This window comes from Acipenser ruthenus, chromosome 1 (genome assembly GCF_902713425.1).
Source record: "Acipenser ruthenus chromosome 1, fAciRut3.2 maternal haplotype, whole genome shotgun sequence".
Lineage (NCBI taxonomy): Eukaryota > Metazoa > Chordata > Actinopteri > Acipenseriformes > Acipenseridae > Acipenser > Acipenser ruthenus.
The window spans coordinates 41,373,901-41,394,822 of NC_081189.1; the positions used below are offsets into that span (position 1 = coordinate 41,373,901).

A 20,922-nucleotide genomic window follows, 5' to 3' on the forward strand; every position below is an offset into this window, starting at 1 on the left:
TGCCGGAGGACAACACAGATCTGGCGGCTCCACTGCAGAGCCACAGGCGCCCTATCGGCCACAGGGGTCGCTGATGCGCGGTGAGCCGTGGATTCCCCTGCCGACCTAAGCCCTCCCTACCCGGGCAGCGCTCAGCCAATTTAGCGCCGCCCCCTAGGAACTCACGGTCGGCTGTGACATAGCCTGGAATCGAACCTGCAATCTTCAGGCAATAGGACACATTCTGCACTCCGCGCGGAGCGCCTTTACTGGATGCACCACTCGGGAGCCCAGAAACTCATTTTTTAGATATAATTCATTCACTGAAATCCAGCCTTTATTTCAGAAACAGTTATGATCACTAGCAATGTTTTTACAAATATTAACATTTAAGTAAAACAATTATAAATATTTTCTGTATGTGTGCTATGTTTGTGTTGTGGGTATATATGTTTTTGACAAACTATGGAAGAGAACCTATTTCAGCTAAAAGTAATATAAAGAGAAACAGAGCACAATGGCACGGTTGACATATTTTGTACGTTTCTCATTCCTTAATATCAGGCTTTCATGACTTTAGTGAGAAAATGCACAATACTTTGTGCCATTTATGCACATTTTTCAATGTATAGGCTTAATTAATCTTTATCTCAATGTTAATTTAAGGGGTCTTAGTGTAAAATATTAAGTAGCATGAAGCTTTCCTTTGTCACTAATAAAGCAAGATTTCCACCTGCTGGACTGTATGTGTATTGCATGAATGATAGGAATTACAGTTTGGTATTTGAGAATGATCTGAAATGACTATTGTTTTCACAAGAATATAAAAGTAAGTGACCCTTATAAAAGTTTACCAGTTTTATTTTGGCACAGTAATTTTGAAGGTTTTCCATGTTCTTCCCATGGATATATATGCGTTTACAATGGTTTACCCTGTTTTTTTTTTTTTTATATGCTTTACCAAACCTCTCTGGTTTGCCATGCTTTCAATATGCTTTTTTTGGTTTATTCTATGCTTTTACTTTGGTAAACTTTTATAAGGGGGGGTGGGGGGGTGGGGGGGCTTTACATTAATCTTAATGTAATGTTTCATCAGTCCTTACACCATTTTATTCAAAAGTTCAATACAAATTATGAAAAGGGGAAATATAGAACCAAACCTATTGAGTAGTTTTTGTACAGCCATTATTTTTTTTATTATTTTTTTATTTATTATTATTTATTATTATTTATTATTATTTATTATTATTATTATTATTATTATTATTATTATTATTATTATTATTATTATTATTATTATTATTATTATTATTATTATTATTATTATTTATTTCTTAGCAGACGCCCTTATCCAGGATGTCTTACAATCGTAAGCAAATACATTTCAAGTGTTACAATACAAGTAATACAATAAGAGCAAGAAATACAATAACTTTTGTTCAAGCAAAGTACAAGGGTGACAAACCACAATTCAATAATACAGCAGATAATAGTGATAGTGACATCAGGATATGATTAAATAGTGATAGTTACATCAGGATATGATTAAATACAAAGTACTACAGGTTAAACACTTGGCAGATTACAGCATTCTGAAGTACAGGATTAAATGCAGTAAAATAGGGGGCAGATAAGAGCAAAATAAAGCACATTTACATGAAAGGTGATAGTGTCCCAGGATACAAACAGAGGAGTTCTACAGGTGCTGTTTGAAGAGGTGAGTCTTAAGGAGGCGCCGGAATGTGGTAAGGGACTGGGCAGTCCTGACATCTGTAGGAAGGTCATTCCACCACTGCGGAGCAAGGGTGGAGAAGGAGCGGGCTCTGGAGGCAGGGGAGCGTAGCGGAGGTAGAGCCAGTCTTCTAGTGCAGGCGGAGCGGAGAGGTCGAGTGGGGGTGTAGGGAGAGATGAGGGTCTGGAGGTAGCTGGGTGCAGTCTGGTCAAGGCATCTGTAGGCTAGTACAAGAGTCTTGAACTGGATGCGAGCGGTGATCGGGAGCCAGTGGAGCGAGCGGAGTAGTGGAGTAGCGTGGGCGAAGCGAGGCAGAGAGAACACCAGGCGGGCAGCAGATTCTGCGATTCTGTTGTTGTGTCTTCAAAAATGTTACACCAATGATCCTTCAACAGTGGGGTTTTTATCCAGAAAATGTGACAGCAACTTTAATGGTTCACAGGTGGAGGCCAATGGTAAGGTAATTGTGTCCTCGTTAGGGCAATTTCTTTCATCGGTGTAAACTGGGAGCTTCCACAGCACAGGGGTTGAATACTTATGCAAGCAAGATATTTCAGTTTTTTATTTTTCTTAAAAATATTTCCCAACATAAAACCAATGTCGCCTTACAATAATTGATTTTGTGTTTCAGTGTTTTAAAATAAAATATCAAACAGAACGAAATTTCAATGTACCATTTGTAATTCAGTAATATGAGAGAATTTTTCAGGGGTCTGAATACTTTTGCAAGGCACTGTATATATATATATATATATATATATATATATATATATATATATAGTTTTGTTAATGAAGAATGGTGACTGCAACAATCTTCAATAAAGTGTAGTGATAAACTGCAGTCACTAATTTAATATTTTAAACCCTTGGTCTGAGGATCTGATTTAGTGTGTGTGTCTTTAGAAGTGTGTAATTTGCGTGGTATTTAGGTCGTTGACATTTATCCTGTTGTTTTTCTTTTTCTCCTGCATTACGTTGTGGCTCCAACAGATGCAAATGCTTTGTACATGTCCTTGAGAATATTATGAACGCAGGATAGGGTCATTATGTTGTCACTAGCAACAGCCCACTTAAAAAGCTCATTATTTAAATCCAATTTAGAAGTAGGGTTGTAAAGAAACATACCCTGGATCTTTTATTTGTGGCAAATAGCATAATGAACAGAATGTACATGTCCTAGTGTGTATATAATTCCACAGTGGCTTCAGAGTACAAGAGAATAAAAATGTGCCACAGTGAAAGACATGCAAGGAGGTTGAGGACTATTTGTAATGTTAATTATATATGTTAATATGTTGTAGTAAATGCTACCTTCTAACATTTTGCCCAATATTTATTTGAGGTAACCACTGAAGTTTAGTTTGAATATATGAGTAAATGCCAAATGCTGGATGTATCTTTATTCCCAATACAATTTCATCCAATACAATTAATGGGGTATTTGCATTTATTACTGTACTCATTTTTTTAAAAAAACAAACATACTGCCAGTTCCAGGAATAGATTGTAAACAGTGATAATTCTACATTTCTTCTTTTGTTAATTGTAAAGAATAAAGACACGTTGTATCTCTTTGAAAAACAATCGTAGATATAATTAATACAGGTTTTGAAAACAGAAAGAGTGACTCATTGTATAAAATTAGCATAAATGTGAACCTTTTATTTGAAGTAAATAGGCAGGATCTGATTCATACTGATGCGAGTGAGGGAGTGGATACTACATGAATGTACACTGTATAGATCATTGTATATAATTACAGAAAGACTTGCACGTTTCCTTGAATAAGAAATTATGAAGTGAAAGGAAAAATAATGGTCTCACTGAAATTTTGAATGGTAATGTACAAGGTTATGAAACATAGATCACCTACAACTATGGCCAAATGTTTTGTATCACCCTATAAAATTAACTAATTTTGCTTCATAAAGTTGAATAAAACCTGCTGAATAATGTTATGATAACATTGAATTAAAATACCGGTAGTCTTTTGCGATATCTAAATTATGTTCATATATTTATTTATTTATTTATTTTTAATTGTATCTCAATCCTAAAATTCTAGGTGATGCAAAACTTTTGGCCATAGCTGTAGATCATCTGTAGCATGCGCTAGTGCTGTCTTTGTGCCTATTCAGGTTTAAAGTTATATATCTGACAGCCTTTACATAAATATAAAGAAACTGCAATAATATTGATCACTGGTATTTTATCTTCCCATATGTTTTCATTATAATGGTGATCTTGTGTACGAATACATATTTTTCATAATAAAACTGTCACATTAACTAAAGTTATTCAATTACGACTGCTATGTTTAAGGAATTTACTGCAATAACTGAGGCTGACCTAAAGGCTGTCATAACTAAACTAAATCCTATGACCTGTGTTTTGGATCCTTGGCCTACCTGGCTTATTAGGGAGTGTTCTCCTAACCTGGGTCCTACTCTAACTCATATTGTTATCTTTTTTGATATCTGGAAGGGTTCCCTCTACTCTAAAACTGGTTGACATTAAACCACTGGCTGAAAAAAAACCCATAATCTCTCCTCACACGATTGTGCAAATTATAGGCCTATTTCCAACTAGGGGTGTGCCGATTAATCGATTAATCATTAATTTGTGTCTACACAGATAGTGGGGCTTGCGAAGCAAGAGTCCCCACTTTAAATCTTCGACATACTTCTACTTCTTCTTCTTCTTCTTTGGCACGCTACTCCTCTTACACCGTTTAAGCTAGAAACGCCGTTCAAACTTTAAAACGTGTAGACCGGTCTGGAATACTGTGCTTGTATACAACTTTTTGATATATTTTATACTTTTTAAACTATTAAGCTTTTTGTCCTTTTTTTGTCCATCTTCATTCACTTTAATCGGACTTTTTTCACATTCTAAGGCTCACCATTGTTTAAAAACTCCCAGACTTTCAACATTCTATTTACTGTAAATGATGTAACTTTTGACACAAATCAGCTACTTTGACCACTTTCCCAACAAGCTAGACAAAAAGTTAGAGGATATGACATCTTCATCTACTTCTCTGCTATTCAAATATGAAATCAAAACAGGAATGGCGTCTACCAATCAAGAGGTACAGCTGTTTTAGTAACCGCATCAACTTCTTTCAGTAGGCTATTTCCCACTGTTGAATTAACTGTCATAGAACTTTAAGAAATTTTAAATTATAGCACATTCTAAGCATGAGACAATTAGTAAACAATGTGACTTTTGACACAAATCAGCTACTTTAACCACTTTCCCAATAAAGCAAGCCCCACAACTTTACTTGTAAAGTTACCATCTAGTTTGAGAATAGTATTTAACATTCACTCTAGCAGCCTCAACTATCAATCACTGTGTTCAGGGTGTTTTTGTCAAGCACGTCGGCAGTGGAGCGAAACGGAAGCTGAGCGGAGGCGGGTAATTAATGTTGATAATCTTATGAAGGTGACAGCGAAGTTTGACCTGCTCTGGCCGGTTTAAAATCCAGTGTGTGCTCACCTCATGTTCTGTGAAGCCATGTCCACACCTGAGCGATCAGTTGCACAACAGTTGCATGCAACTGAATCGCTTATTTGTGGATGTTCCTGCAGCCTGTTGCAAGCAGTTGCGCAACTGGTTGCTTACAGTAGAGACAAGCGCCACTTTCAAGCGATCTGCTAAGCGATTTGTAGGGACTTTTTTTATCACATGCACGGTTGCGAAATATGATTGGCTGTTACAATCTCCTGACTGTTGTTTACTTTCCTGTGGTAAAGAGGCGGTAAATTTAAAAAGATGTCAACTATGAAAGTTAACTGGAGCGAGGATGACATCAAGCGTTTGTCAGAATTGGTTCAGGAGAGGGAGCTATTATGGACAGTAAATGACAAATCATACCAACATTTATTTGTAATTTTTATGAGATGCAGCAATGCAAGAAATTGTTGAAGATCTCTGACTTATTGAACCGTGACAGCGGAACGTATCATCTCAAAGCTCCACTTTTTCCACACTGTTTACACCAGAGATGCCAACTTTGGCACTGCAGCATGCTATTTCCAGTGTTACGCTGTACACAATTAGAGGTGCTTTCACCAATTCCAGATACAACACTTGCAAAAAATATAAACATGTGGAGTTCATTGCAGCCAGCCTCATTGATTAACCACTCAGCAGAATGTGGCAACAAACAAGTGAGTACAGACATTAAGTTACTGTTTTAGTGTCACCTTAGTGTCTTAACAAGTTGTTGTATTTTAAGCAGTTGAATATGGTAGCAACTAACTTGCCCCTGAAGTGGCACCCAGCAATTGAATTTGGCGACCATATTTTTTCTGGCCTGGAGTCATTGGCTCTTAAAACAAAAACTTTGTCTGGGACCCTGATCTGTAATTTTGTTTTAAAGAAATGTATTTAAAGAATAAACAGGAAACAAAAGCAAAACAGCTTGTTGAAGCTTATTTGACCAAAAGTGCTTTACCAGTGTTATTGCAGACACTTACACAAGCACATGAGACAATTGTGTGATTTCTATGTTTCATGCTTAATTTACTGTATCGTATCGTGACCCCTGTGTCGCGATACGTATCGTATCGTGAAGACACTGCCGATACCCAGCCCTATTTCCAACATTGATTGGAATAGTTGTGACTCCCCAGCTTCAGGGTCATTTTTGTAAATATGGGCTATTGTGAAAAGTGTGTCAGGTTTTCGCTCAGGCCATAGTACTGAGACCACCCTTTTGAGGGTCTGCAATGACCTCTGTATTGTCGACACTGGAACATTGTCTATTCTAGTGTTACTTGATCTGTCTGCTGCTTTTGACACTGTGGATCATGGGATCTTACTGGAGAGATTACAAAATTATATTGGAATTACAGCCACTGCCTTGGAATGGTTTCGCTCCTATCTATTACATCAATGCCAGTTTGTCTCTATGGGTTAATACTCCTCAGACAGGTGACGTGAAGTATGGAGTTCTAAAAGGCTCAATCCTTGGTCCCTTGCTTTTCAGTGTCTGTATGCTCCCTCTTGGATCAATTCTTAATAAATACAATTTGGGATTTCACTGTTATGTGGACAACACTCAGGTGTATTGTTCCCTTCCTACAAAACCAGAGATGGCGGTTTCATTGCTGTCTCAGTGCCTGAGCGAAGTTCAATTATGGATGGCTGAAAACTTCTTGAAAATAAATCCTAGTAAAATAGAGATATTATTAGTGGGCTCAAAAAAAAAAAAAAAAAAAACAACAATCTAGCTGAATCCCCTGGTACTGAAGCCCCATTTGATGGTAATCCTCTGACCATGTAATACTGTGAGAAACTTGGGAATCACTATAGAGTCAGAACTGTGTTTGGATACCCACATTAGCTCTGTTACGAAGGCCTCATTTTATCCTCATTGTAAGCTGTGTCAGCTCCAACTAGAATGCTTGTCAGCTAGAATGCTTACACACGCACCAGCCGTTCACAACATATCACGCCGATTCTTAAATCACTGCACTGGCTTCCTGTTAAATTTAGGATTGATTTTAAAATTTTGCTCACTCCACGTCCTTGGTCCTCAATAAATGCTGAACAATTGATGGTTCCCAGAAGTCGCTTAAAATCAGGAGGGGCAAGGGCTTCTAGCTGTTTTGTCCCGTGCCTCTTGAACTCTGTCCCAGTTTCTATCAGAAATTCTGGCACAGTTGAATCTTTTAAATTAGTTTTAAAAACATATTTGTTTTCATCAGCTTCTGGGATGCTCTGCATGAAGAGCGCTATATAAAAGCAAATTGTATTGTATTGCATTGTATAAAGGACCAAATCAAAGATTCTTTGTCTTTTATTTTAGGTGCACCATTAACAGTAGACCATTGTCAGCTGGACAATGTAGAAAGTCCACAAATGAACTCTCTCTGCAAGCAAGGCCACCTTCAGCAGGTATGTTTTAAAAAGTCTTTCAGGTGTCTTGTTCAGTATTTGAGAGATGAAGGGACACAGTGGTGGTACTGTATTTCCTGTTACTGCTTTTACTCACCAACAGATGGCCCCTTTGAGCACAATGATTAATCTAAATATTATCCTATATCAATATTGTAATAAGTAAAATCAATTTTGTCTTACCCTTATAAGAGTTTACTGTGGTAAATTTGCTTAGTAAATGTGTAGTTTTTCAATGCGTTGCCTATGACTGTACTATGCATTTACCCAGTGGTGGCGTTAAGCATAAGCAGACATTATTTAGTAACAGAATGAGACAGCCGTCTAAGCTGGCAGTGCACGGAAACCTAATTTTTAGCCCTCGCTAAGGACAAGTTTATTTATGAAAAATGTGGTTGTTTATGAGTTCATGTGAGGAAATAAGGTTGACTGGTACACAAATTTCATAAAACTATTAGTGATTACATTAATAAACAGCCCTGTTTGCTGTGACAGTAGGGTCTTCACAGAGTAGGTAGTACTGTACATGCACAGTGTGCATGATTTGTATAGCGTAGCTGTGAAGCCAAGGCAGTGGCATCAAAAAGACCTTACCCTTTCGGGGCAGAACAAAATAAAAAATAAATAAAGGGAGTTTGAATCCATACATTTTTTTAAATTTTGTTTTTTTGTTGGTATGGGTCAGTTGTCAGGTTTTTTAATTTTGTTATAAGGGCCTGGCTGCCTTGTAAGTTGTAAAGTACTATAACCTCCCTTCATGTTATAATGTTATAATTTCATACACATTTAAAAAAAAAAATTATTTACAAGATCAGGGTTGATAAAATGAGTACAATGAGATAAAGCAATTTCTGTCTATTTCCTACCACAAGATCAACACTGCAGTTTAAATATTATAAAAAACAAACAAACAATGTACTCTGTATGTATTATAAAAAAAAGTTTGTAATTGAAAAAGTTAGTGTAGCCTTTTAATTACAAACTTTGTGAACGAATCCAACATTCTACTACTATTCACGTTGAAGGCAACGATACAATCCGTGATTTACTTTTAACTTGTAGTTTGGTTTTTGCCATAATGCCACGCCGATGTGTTTTAGGTGGATGCATCACTACAAACCAAGATGGTTTTAACCTGCATAAATGGCCAAAGTATCCAAAAGTTGCCAGGGCTTGGACAAAATGTGTTCAACTTACGGAAGTCTGAACGAAGCCGAGCAAATGGTCACATTTGTGTTCAGCACACTGAGAACCACTGCTTCACCATATCAGAGATAGCTAGATCCTTTGGTTTCACTCCCAGATTGAGAGAGGATGCTGTACCAACAGTAAGAGCCAAGAAACAAACAGACAAAAAAAATACCTCAGAAATGTGTAAGCTACGCAATATGAGAAAGCAAAAAGAGACATATGAGTTTGTCATGCAGGCCACCTACCGACTGCACTCTGTTGGATATTTTAGCTTCTACGGCAGCAAATGTGTCATACGCTGAAGAAGACGGAAGACAACAGAGTTTCTCATCTGTGTTGACCTCATCCCCCAAAATGAAAGGATTTCTGCCAGATGTAAGATCAGCATTTAAAAAAAAGGGAGAACTTGAGGGTACATACAGTCTCTTACAAATTCAACCAACTAAACAAGATGCAATTGTACCCTATGCTATACAGTAATATATTAGTAGTCTTACACTGTATTTTCATTTTATATATATATATATATATATATATATATAATATATATTATATATATATATATATCTTGTGAGCGGGTGGGTGCACACAGAGAAAACAGACAGTAGTTTCCAAAACAAAGCAAGTTTTTATTCCAGCATTCAATAAGGCTTGCTCTTATACTGCAATGTCAGCTGCGTTAGAGACGTGTCCATAAAAAAAGTAAACAGTTCAAACAAGATTTAAAACAAAACAAAACCACCAAAACAAAAATGCCTATGTAAACCAACTGGACCAATAACCACATCCAGTTGGTGAATAGGTAATTCCACCTGGGGTTTGGGTTTTTCCTAGCTTGCTTGGCTTCTTCTTTAGGAAACCCTTCTCCTACCCTTATTCTGCAGTCCAGTCCTTTATGAATCCCAGCAGCGGACGGGCCATTCCTCGTAGCCCCTGTAGAGAACAGGGAATTGCAGATGCAAAGGACCACAAAGTTATCCGACACTGATTCCAGTTATTCTATTCCGGTCTTATTGTAGATAAACCCCAGAGGTTCTCAGGCAGGAAAACAAAACAAACAACCCACCAGACTGGTGGCACATGCTCCCTTTTATCAGCCAGACATTTGGCTGTTACAGGCTACAGGTGTGTGCCAATTAAGGCCAATGATAGTCTAACAATAGTCAAACCATAATTGCCTACCTAACCACACCTGCAGCCTGTTGGCCCGTTAACTCCTTGACGTTATGGCAGGCATGTATGCTGCCCACAGGTCCATCTGATCATTACTGGCAACCTCTGTGGGCTCATACCAAGCCTGCCATGAACGACTCCTGGTGGTAAACTTGTGAGCTGGCTCACATTATATATATACACACAGTACACCCTTGCTACAACAAACCTGTTGGGGTCCAAGCCTTTTGTTCGTTATATCGAGGGGTTTGTTATAACGAAAGGACAATCTAAATGAAGGATGAGCTGTTGGAGTTAAGTTAATGAGACAAGATTGTGAATAAAAGTAGAATCACATGTACCTGTTCGTTTCTTGTATGCAGTATTCTGCTTTTGCTTTATCTAATTTGTTAAATAATTAAAATGCAGTACAAAAAAAGCACAAATCCCGAATTAAATCTGAACTTTTATTCAAAATCAATCTGACATGAAGTGCGCCATAGGCTGTTCGACCGATGTGAAACACAGCCCCTCCAACTCTAAGCGTTCCTGCACTTCACAGACCTCACATACGTTACAATAGTATCTTTCTTTGTTTTTTGTTTATTTGGGGTCCAGCAGCCACGTTCATTATAGCTGAAGGTTCATTATAATGACGAGCGTTATAGTGAGGGTGTGCTGTGTGTGTGCAGTACATTACAGTACATTTTGTGCAACATGTCAATACAGGTTTGTAAATTGAATGACTCTTATCCATGATGCTTATCCATTAATTTATAACCCATTTGTCCATGTGATCCTGTCCAGAATGGTATGTACATTTTCTGTCAGTCACCAAAGCAGAATTCTTGGAAGCAAATATAATTAGCAACAGCCATGTGAAGGTTAACAGTGTAGGTGTGGGTCATTTTCTATGAAAACAAAGACAAACTGTTAAATGGTAGTGCTGCATTGCATAAAGTATCTCTACAAGCATGTGTCAAGCTTTCCAGAACACAATGTTTTTAGTGTTTTTGTGTCACTGGTACTAAACAGATTAGGTCAATTTTCATGAAATTTGATGTATCTACTCTGTCTTATTGTAAATGCATAGAATTGTTGATGACATACTAGTGTATATACCTTGTAAAGGAAGAGGTCCTGTGTTTTTTCTCCTTTTGCATCAAGGCAGCACCAGTAGCAGTTAGGCTAGTTGTGTGAGATTTAGATTTCCATGCATCATCACATTGACCATGCCAAGTTAAAGTAATATGTACAGATGTTAGAAATATGAAGTGTGTTTTACTTCAGTATTTAGTATTGCTTTCAGTATTGCTTTTCTTTTTTCCCCCTTTTTTTCTCTAGTTCTAAAGGTCAAATAAGCAAATCCACTTTTTTGTATTATTCCCTCGTCCAAAATTGAACTCCACAGGTAGTTTGAATGTCCAGTTTTTCAGATAATTTACAGTTATAAAAATCTATCATACATTTCTTTTTGCTTTTTACATTTATTCAGTCTAAGAGAAGCCTTCACTCCTTCCAATTCATGTTTAGAATACATACTTGAACATACATTTGCATGACAATGATGCAAAGTGTTTTTACTCCTAGCAGCCTTTTATTTTAGCCAGAAAGTGCATTAAACAGACAGCTCCTTTGATGATGTAATAAAGGGAACATTTATAAATAAAATTGATATGTAATGTATTCCCCCGCAGTATAAACAATGTGACCTGTACAATCAACAGATGTCTACATTAAATTTGCTTAATGTTTGTAATCATTAATAGTAGTAAATCAGAAGTGAAAGCAACAGAAGTTTACTACAGTATACTGTCGTAAAAGAATATCAAAGTGTGGTAAAAAAAAAAAAAAAAAAAAAAAATGAAATAATGACCAGGGGGGTCCCAATGGTTCACCTAGTAAAAAACTACATACCATTTACATCGAGTGGCCCACAGGGAGTGCTGCATTGGCCTGGGTTAGTTCAACTTATCATCGATTCCACAACCCCTACTGGTCAGGTGCCCAACAAGGCCAGGCTGAGTAGTTTAGAAGCAACATTTGGTTGTTTTGGTTCAGGTGAAAAGAGATGATGGCAGCGAGAACTATTCCCTCCTCCTGATCTGATCGGTCAGCAGGTTGTATCGGTAAGGTGAAATGGGAATTTCAAATTGGCTTGAAAAACAGTGGTAAAAAAATCTTTGACGGGGGCTTACATGTTAAAAAGCACAGCCACATGATGTGCAGGGTGAGTCACACAGTCAGGGGAGCACAGTTTTGTGTCCTGGCTGTGCAAAGTCGCCGGTCTTAGCTGGGGGTTCCGAAGGGAGCGTCGCAATGTTTTTCCTCATCGCGCTACAGCAGACTACTGGCCAAGCGCCTGGTGAGCTTGGATCGATGTCTACAAGGCTGGCCTTTGTCCTCCGGATGCCTGGGTGTAAAAGAGGAAGTTGGCTAAGTTCTCCTGAGCTGTGTGGGGAATTGTTGTTGTGGTGAGAGAATATAATTAGACAGAAAATCAGGATTAAAATAATTGGGCACTCTAACTTTAAAAAGAAAAAAGAAAAAACAAATGTTTTGGTATACGTCTTTTAATAATAAAAGAAAGGTATGGGGAGGTCAACATTACGCTACAAGGACACATTAGCTTTTCCATATCACATTGCCTCTGGTGTGAATAAAGCATATTACAAAACGCTATCTATAAATACAGAGGAGCATGCGAAAATAGCAAGTGAAGAGCTATTTTGATTACTAGACTCAGCCAGATGTTGAAGCGTAATCTGATTTTTCCAATAAAACATGCCTTCTTGAATCTAGTAAATTCACATCTGTATTCTCAGATGAATACATGCAGAATAACTGAGGGTGCTCCATTTGTTGCATTGTTTTCTTTCTAAAAGCTACATTGTAACAGGGGGGTTTGTTACTTGTGTGGGTCGTCACTGATAAAATCTGAGGCAGACACAGAGCATTGGTTGTTGACACGCCACACAGGCGCACAGATTTAATAACAACACAAGTGCTGACACTGGGGTAGCCCTAGTGTCACATTTAATAAAGAAAACAAAACAAAACAAATCTAAAAATAAAAGTTTGCCACACAAATGGCGAGCGCTAGTCCCACTAAAAGGAACGCTCCCGCAATCTACTACTCTACCCAAACCCTCTCTATATACTGTTTGGGATCAATCTCCACTAAATTACCTTACTTCTGGGCTTCTCAAGACAACTCCTGCCTCTTCACACGGCCTCAGCTGGGCAATGCCTTCACGAGCAAGTGTCTTGCAGTTGAAGGGTTCCATAGTAGTTAAGGCATTTGGAAATGTGCAGTGCAAAGCAACGTGTCACAATTAATTATCCAGAAGGTTTTCTGACCTGGACTTTAATGGAAAGCATGGATCAGAGATTTTTATCCAGCACTAGATAACAGCTTATGTTGCTACTGTAGCTGCTACCGTTTTTCTGCAACTTTGATATTCATGCTATTATGTTCTAAACTGTACACGGTGTGTTTTCAATTGATAAAACCTGCCTAGGAGTAAAGAATACAAATATTTATTTTTACATGCACTGTTTATACTTATATACATATATACACATTATGTCTGTATAAGCTTTGTAAAAATCCATATACTGTACAGTATAGCGTACAAAATAATAAACTATGTAATTCTCTTGGGGATCTGGTGAAGATTATAAATTGAATTATACAGCAATAATACACTGCCTGCCTTTATTATTCCCTCTTTCTCTGCCTCTCACTCTTTGTTGGTGATACACTTGTAGGTCATCCTGGAGGTAATGATCTAAAAGCACATTTTAACAAGAGACCAGCTAGTGCTGGTTACAGTGGTGCTCAAAAAAGAAGATCAACCAACATTCATAATGCTGTGGATATCCATAATAGGACTACATGCAAGAATGCAGGTGGGGTAATTGATTTTTATTACATGAGAGTGGCTGTTATTTACATCATGCTAATATTGAATTGGCTTTTGCCAAGATAAAATTAGATACTAGTGGTGGGGACCAACATAGAGGTAGCTTTGCTGTAATACATGAGCCTTCAGAGCTTTTCCTCTGCCAGGTAATGTGGATTTCCTATTGGCCCGGTGTTGATGGCTGAAGTGTAATACTGGCTCCAGGGACCAGCCAATTTGCGACCTCCCCGGCGCATGCAACACACACAGCGATAGCGAGGCTGGCTCCAGGGATCAACCAAAATGCAGCCTCTCCAGGGACTCAGCATGGCAACGGTCTGGAATGGGCTGGGTGGGGCACTTCACAGGGTCATCAGGGGGGCATCTCTCATCTCTGGTGTTTTGTCAAGGAGCCCACAACACCTCAAGGTTTGACAGTGATGCTGGCATCCCAGCACAACTCCCCTTCACCCCCCACCTAACCCAGCTCGGTTTTGTTGCCTTAGCCATCCATTACTTTTTATTGATGTTAACTTTCTCCATCACCTCTCTTTTTGAGCCAGTTGCTACTTCTCTCTGCCTCCTCTGATAAAGCCTTCACTATACAATTCCTGTCCACTGAATCCAATATCACTGAGAAGCTGAGATAAACCACCTTTACTGTATAAACCTGGACTCTCCACCACCGCTGTTCCACCTCAGTGGCTAACTCAGCATACTGGAGTTTCTTCCTCTTCTATGTCTCATCCACCAGAACAGGGTATGTTACGACTGACCACAGGACAATGTCAGGTCAAAGGGTAGTTGTAGAAATATCGTGTGGGAAAATAAGGCGCTGGCCAACATCTGCCTGCATTTTCCAATCTCTAGAAAACCTCTAATTGTCCCAGGCGAATCTTAGTTCTAATAACCTTTCTTGTTGTTTGCTCTTCTGGGCAGAGGAATATTGTTGTTTGTGTTCCAGCTATTGCTGATATTGGCAGCTGTTGATCTTATCACGCCATTCTTCCAGTGCTAATGCCGAGCATTGCAGCACCTGGTCATGATGCCAAGTGAAGTGACCTTGGCCCAGAGCCACCTCACATGCATCAGGGTAACTGGTGATTAACACAAAGTACATGCAGGGTTTTCTCCTACCCACATATTCAAGTTCTACGGTGATGGAAGAACATCATATGTGGACCTGATTAGGAAGCCGATCCTCCTCTGTTCATTTGCCCACAGGTCTCGCCAGCCAATCTTATGCTGTTCCACATTCTTCCATCTCATCCATTCTCCCTGCTTAGCTTGGGACCCCGCTTTGACACACCCCATCCTCTCCTACTGCTTTTGCACTTCAGTAACTACCAAGCTGCTTTGTGCCATCTCAGGGGAGCCAAATTGAAACCAAGGTCTCCGCTTTTCTGTTGTACTTGCCCCATGCTATCACTGATACAAAGGGCAGCCTTTGCATCTTCCACTTTCTCCCAGTTCTCACAACAGGTGCTACCTCCCTCACACACTCGTCATATGATTCCATCAGTGTCATTTCCATTTCCAGTGTTTTTACACTTGGTACTGAGAGCACCCCGCAGAGACCAGTCATCGATTGGCCACCGAACCCATTCCACACGGTTCCCAGCTTTGCACCGGGCGACTTTGTGACTGCAACAATCAGCCCCATACCAAGTACTGGGTTTCACCCTTTGCAGCATTGCTCATTATTAATCTGTGCAGCATTATTTTTATTATTTATTATTATTTATTTCTTAGCAGACGCCCTTATCCAGGGTGACTTACAATTGTTACAAGTTATCACATTATTTTACATACAATTACATTATTTTTAACACATTATTTTTTACATACAATTACCCATTTATACAGTTGGGTTTTTACTGGAGCAATCTAGGTAAAGTACCTTGCTTAAGGGTACAGCAGCAGTGTCCCCCACCTGGGATTTAACCCACGACCCTCTGGTCAAGAGTCCAGAGCCCTAACCACTACTCCACACTGCTGCCCCAACATTGTTTACCCAGCATTACCCAGCATACTGTCGGCACTGAGCCCACTGGTCGTTGCCGAGTCCTGCAAGGACATTGGGTGATTGCATCTGGTTCCATGCCGGTACCAGTTTATGAAAAAGATGGAGTTCGCCTCAGTGTATCTTTCCGCACCCGGACAGTATTTACTGTGCAAAGTGCGGCAAGTTACCGTATATACCTAAATATACGCACCCTTCACATTTCTGTATACGGCTATCTGCACCATGCCTGGGTTTCACCCATGTGTTTTATACAAGAGCAACATCCAGCAGAGGATAAGCATGATAAGTGCCTCTCCTGTTTGGGTACGCCATCGCTCAAGTCTTCTATGGGCCTAGACCAGGTTCTTAGCCAAATGAATAAGCTCTGTATGGTCATGTCTCATCAGTAGACCCTCTTGTCAGGGACCCTGTGGGGCCCCACTGCTGCACCAGCCTCCCCAATGGTGCAGGTAGCCGCGCATGGGTTTGAGCTAGCTCATGAGGACACCCTGTCCCTCAGAGCCTCTGGGGACTTTGAAGCCCAGTGCTTGGCCCCCCCATCTGAGGACACAGAATCTGATGCCATGTCTCTTGTGATGGCCCCCTCCGTGTCAGAGGTGCTCAACGTTCTGATTAAGAGGCAACTGCAGCTCTGCAAGTGCCCTGGCCACCGGAAATGGAATCCAGATGATGACTCTTTTGACAAGGTCATGACTGCCACTCGACAGCTCTCACTCCCCCCGGTACTGGCAGACCTTTTGCAGGTGGTGCAGTCCTCCTGGGCCACCTGGAAACAGCATACTGGTAGCAGTCTATGCTGCTGCAGTCATTGTCAGCGGACCACAGACCCTTGTTTGGACGAGCAGCACCCGGTTAATGACCATCTGCTCCAGCTGTCAAAGTACAGTGGGCATGCTTTGGTGGCTGCTCGGAGGCAGCTCTAGCTATCTAAGGCCTGTCCCCGATGGGAACAAAGCATCTTTGCTTGATGCCCCAGTTACACCAGAGCACATGTTTGGGCCCACTATGGATGAGATGCTGCAGCGTTCTCACTAGGCATGGGTCCTTTAAGAACGCTCACCAGCTCATAAGCCTCCAGCGACAGACAGGTGGCCGAGGCCCCCACAGCCCCCGAAGCGGGCACGTTCTACCACTTCTTCCACAAAAGCAACTGCGTCAAACCATTTCCCAGCCCCTCAACGCATGGGGTGCGGCAACAAGCGCCGTTCTGCAACGAAACAGGGAAAAGGGGCACCACCCCTGGCAAACCAACAGCCCTAGGGCATTGCTGCCATAGGTCCAGGGCCTGTGTCATCATGTGGGCCATCTGGACGACTGCTGATCATGAACCACAGACACCTGGGTACTGACCACCATTCAGACCGGTTAGTCTATACCAGCCACTCCGTGGGCCGCATCTGGCCCGCCAATTTATTTCTTGTGGTCTGCCAACAGTTAACAGATTATCTGTTCTGCTGTGACATTTTTATTTTGCTGTGATAAACATAAATTACTGTGAGTATAAAGTGCATGTTTCAAGACCAATCGCTAGGGGGAGGGGTCGTGCGCTTCTTTGAGTTGTGTGTACGCTGAATACAACAAAGAAATTCAATACCCTGAAGCGTTAGGTCTATATCCACTGTGCCGTGAGTAAGGCTGGATGCAGCGCATTGACAAACGTTTGCCATATTCTTCTTGCTTTACACTTAAAGTTTTATTGTGAGTAAAAGAAAGGTAGTCAGAGAAAACCAAGTCTTCAATGCATGGTGGGAGTGAAAATATATTTTTCTGAATTTGGAGGTAAGCCCCAATGCTTTATATGTTTGCAATTCGTGGCAGTGACAAAGGAATACAACGAACCGTCACTACAGTACTAATCTCAAAGCAAAGTATGACAAATATACTGCCGATGCTAGAGATGCCAGCATTGCTCATCTAAAAGGCAAAGTTTTAAAGCAGCAGAGTTGTTTTCCAGAGCCACCACTTTACTCACTGCATCATACCTTGTTGCTCTTGAGCTGGCACAGGCTAAAAAGCCACTGACTGATGACGAAACAGTGAAACGATGTGCAGTGCAAATGGCATATGCATTTGGTGATGACAAAATGTCAAAAACATTTGAAACGGTCTTGCCGTACAATTTTACAATTCTGTTGTTGTTTTCTCATTTAAAGATTGTACTTAGTATACTGACCCAGCGAACCTGCAGCTGTGAGCCTGGCCCCTGACTGTACTATGTTGACTGGACTTGGGGTTGGCGTCAAACAGAGCAGCTCTATCTACTATGGGTCTCAGTTCCATGGACAAGCCCTGTCCAAACAGCATCTGTCGAAGTGGATTACCAGACACTGTCCGGATTGCCTATGATCTAGCCAACCTGCCCCCACCAGGGAAGGTCACTGGTCATTCCACAAGAGGTCTCGCAACCTCTTGGGCATTATTCCAGGGTGTGTCTATCTATGGATGATTTCTTCGCTCGTGGCATTTTATCACTTGGAATGGCCTCACCATCAATATAGAATACCTTATCCACTACTTTATCCACGCCTTTGATGATGGAGATGTCCCTCGACTTGGCTGGCTTGAACTGCATACGTGCCCATCTGATATCTGCTAGTTTACCATTGTAACCGATCGGTGTTGTAGTCATGGTGATTATGTCATCCATGTATGTTCAAAGGGATGGCAGCCACATGCCAGAAGCCAGACGTTCTCCTTCCACTACTGGTAAAGGCCAGGGGAGAAATGGTGCAGCCTGCCATGATTCCGACTTCGAGAAATTGCCAAGTAGTGGGAGACTGCCTCTACAAGATGTACACCATTGAACCCAGGCAATGATGAAGCCCTTGCTTTCTTCACAGCTTGCTCCACCTTCTTCAATGAGCAGAGTCCTCCATTTGGTATTGTGGTGAATTAATAGGTGGAATATCAGAGGGAATTGACATAGGCTCCGGTTTTCTTGGTTCAGCGTATGTCTCTTCAAGATATCTCTTCAACACAGGCTTAGTTGTTGTAAGAATACGATCTTCACAAACTTGAACGGATCTTTATAAAAGATGGTTCTTGTGTGCTACTTCTTTTTACAATCTCCAGCTGCCACCTAGACTTTTCTGAAATCGTAGTTACTCATTACTTTATATCTTCTACACCAAACCACTCACACCTACAGTATAAGCATAGATGGTATTCCCAAACTTATCCAGCTGTTCTACTGTTTTACATAATTTTGCCACAAAAAGCAGAGGTCTGTGTCATTTTCTCAGAGGCTCATTTCTCTCCTAGGCTGGTTCATCTGACTAGGCTCATTAAGATCAATGGTTTCATCACTAGCTGCACTTGTATTGGAACTACTCTTGTCTATAACAGGGGTGCTGATATCCTGCAAACTGTAGTGTGCTGCTTGTCGTTGGATTTCACTCGTCTGATTCGGTTTCTTAAGAAGTACTGATTAATAAGAGGCCCTTGCCCCTTCTACCTCAAGCATCTCTTTCTCCCTTGATGATTCTTCAGACCCCTGACCGTTATCACCTTGGTCCAGCCACAGGTACAAACCTGGAGTCCCAGAGCTCTCACTAAAGAGCGTGAGCTATATTCATTTGTTTCAGATACATTGCTTCAATTTTGATAGTGGCCTGAAATCACAGCAGGTACATATTTTACATGTACTGTAATTTGCTTCTGTTTAATAACAATTGTGTAATTAGCGTCAAATCAAAAATAAGTCTATGTGCTCCCCTCCCCCCTCTCATTTCCTGTGAGAACAATTTTAATGAGGTTTTAACAGTGAATATTTTTTTCAGGGACTGTAACGAGGCACCTCAACACTACACAGTGCCCAGAACCCAGGAAACTGAAAAACATGGTATGTTTGTGTTTAAATATTCTATTTTACAGTGGAAATTTAACATTATATTGGAAAAATAGATCCTTGTGCATCTGCACCGTCTTCTTACCCGCGACCCGACCCGAGCCTGCAAGTGTTTGTCCTTTACCTACTGCCTGTGTCGACGGACTCTCGCATGCTCTCACATTCACACACAGATATCTCTACCTCCTACCATTCTGCACAGATTGAGTTTATACAATAGGCTATACCATGTGGTAGCTTTCTCTAGTGGTCTGGATATATTTTAACATTCAGTGCGTTTACATGAGCATAAGAATTCCGATATTTTTCGGAAAACTAAGTTTTCCGAAAACTAATTCCGATATCAAAAGTCGTGTAAACACAGTTTTCGGAAAATGTGTCGGAATATTCCGAAAGTCAGTTTTCGGAAAACAGCACCTAGAAATTTCCGATTCAGTTCCGAAAACTGACCAAATGTATATCATGTAAACGCACTTTTCGGAAAACTTATTCTGATAGCGTACTGCACATGTGCAAACTTTGACCTTCATTCCTGCACGTGGTTTTAGTCAGTAGTCAATCTGCATGCATCCATTTGTCTAGTTAGGGATAAAGTAATACATTTGTTAAAGTCTGTATGTATTTGTTAATAGCCCATACTGAAGCAGCAAATGTTTTCCAGCTTTAAAATGACGTGATAATTTAAAATAATGTCTGCAAAAGAAACTGGTAATATAGAACAGGATGGAAAGGCTGATTGCACACTGTGGGGAATCTGAATAGAGGTATAGGATAGTGATCTTTGAATTTAAGACCTGACACTTCGATAAAGCACTATATTGGATTGGTCTCCGTTCTATCGCAGAAATGTCCGGTCTGTTCAAATCGTACTTAGGCTACTACAGTACTTTGCATGCAAAAATATCCTGCGTTTTCCGAAAACTTCAATCCATGTATAAAGTTGAATTCTAATTAGACTTTCTATCGTTAATCATGTAAACACAGAAAAGTGACGTTTTAAGAAAATCAGTTTTCTGATTCAGTTTTCCGAAAACATTAGTTTTCAAAAAACGCTTTGTCATGTAAACGTACTGATTTTAACATATTAACTAGGCCTATCTCTAATTACTTTACTATAAAATTGCCTATTATTTTTTGCCTGTCTATTCCTTTCGTGCCACCAGTTGAAAGGGAGCTACATATG

The 20,922-nt window shown here is 40.2% G+C and overlaps 1 protein-coding gene across 2 annotated transcripts in view; it reads left to right on the top strand.

Moving 5' to 3' along the window:
• LOC117421018 (uncharacterized) overlaps positions 1 to 20,922 on the top strand; it is a 62,896-nt gene that overhangs the window by 7,786 nt on the left and 34,188 nt on the right. The window contains exons 5-7 of one of the 2 annotated variants that reach the window (XM_034034864.3): positions 7,530 to 7,618; positions 13,733 to 13,873; positions 19,672 to 19,733. In XM_034034864.3, the coding sequence (XP_033890755.2) occupies positions 7,530 to 7,618; positions 13,733 to 13,873; positions 19,672 to 19,733 (292 nt within the window). The remainder of the gene's footprint in view (positions 1 to 7,529; positions 7,619 to 13,732; positions 13,874 to 19,671; positions 19,734 to 20,922) is intronic. The other variant, XM_034034865.3, reaches the window with a different exon arrangement.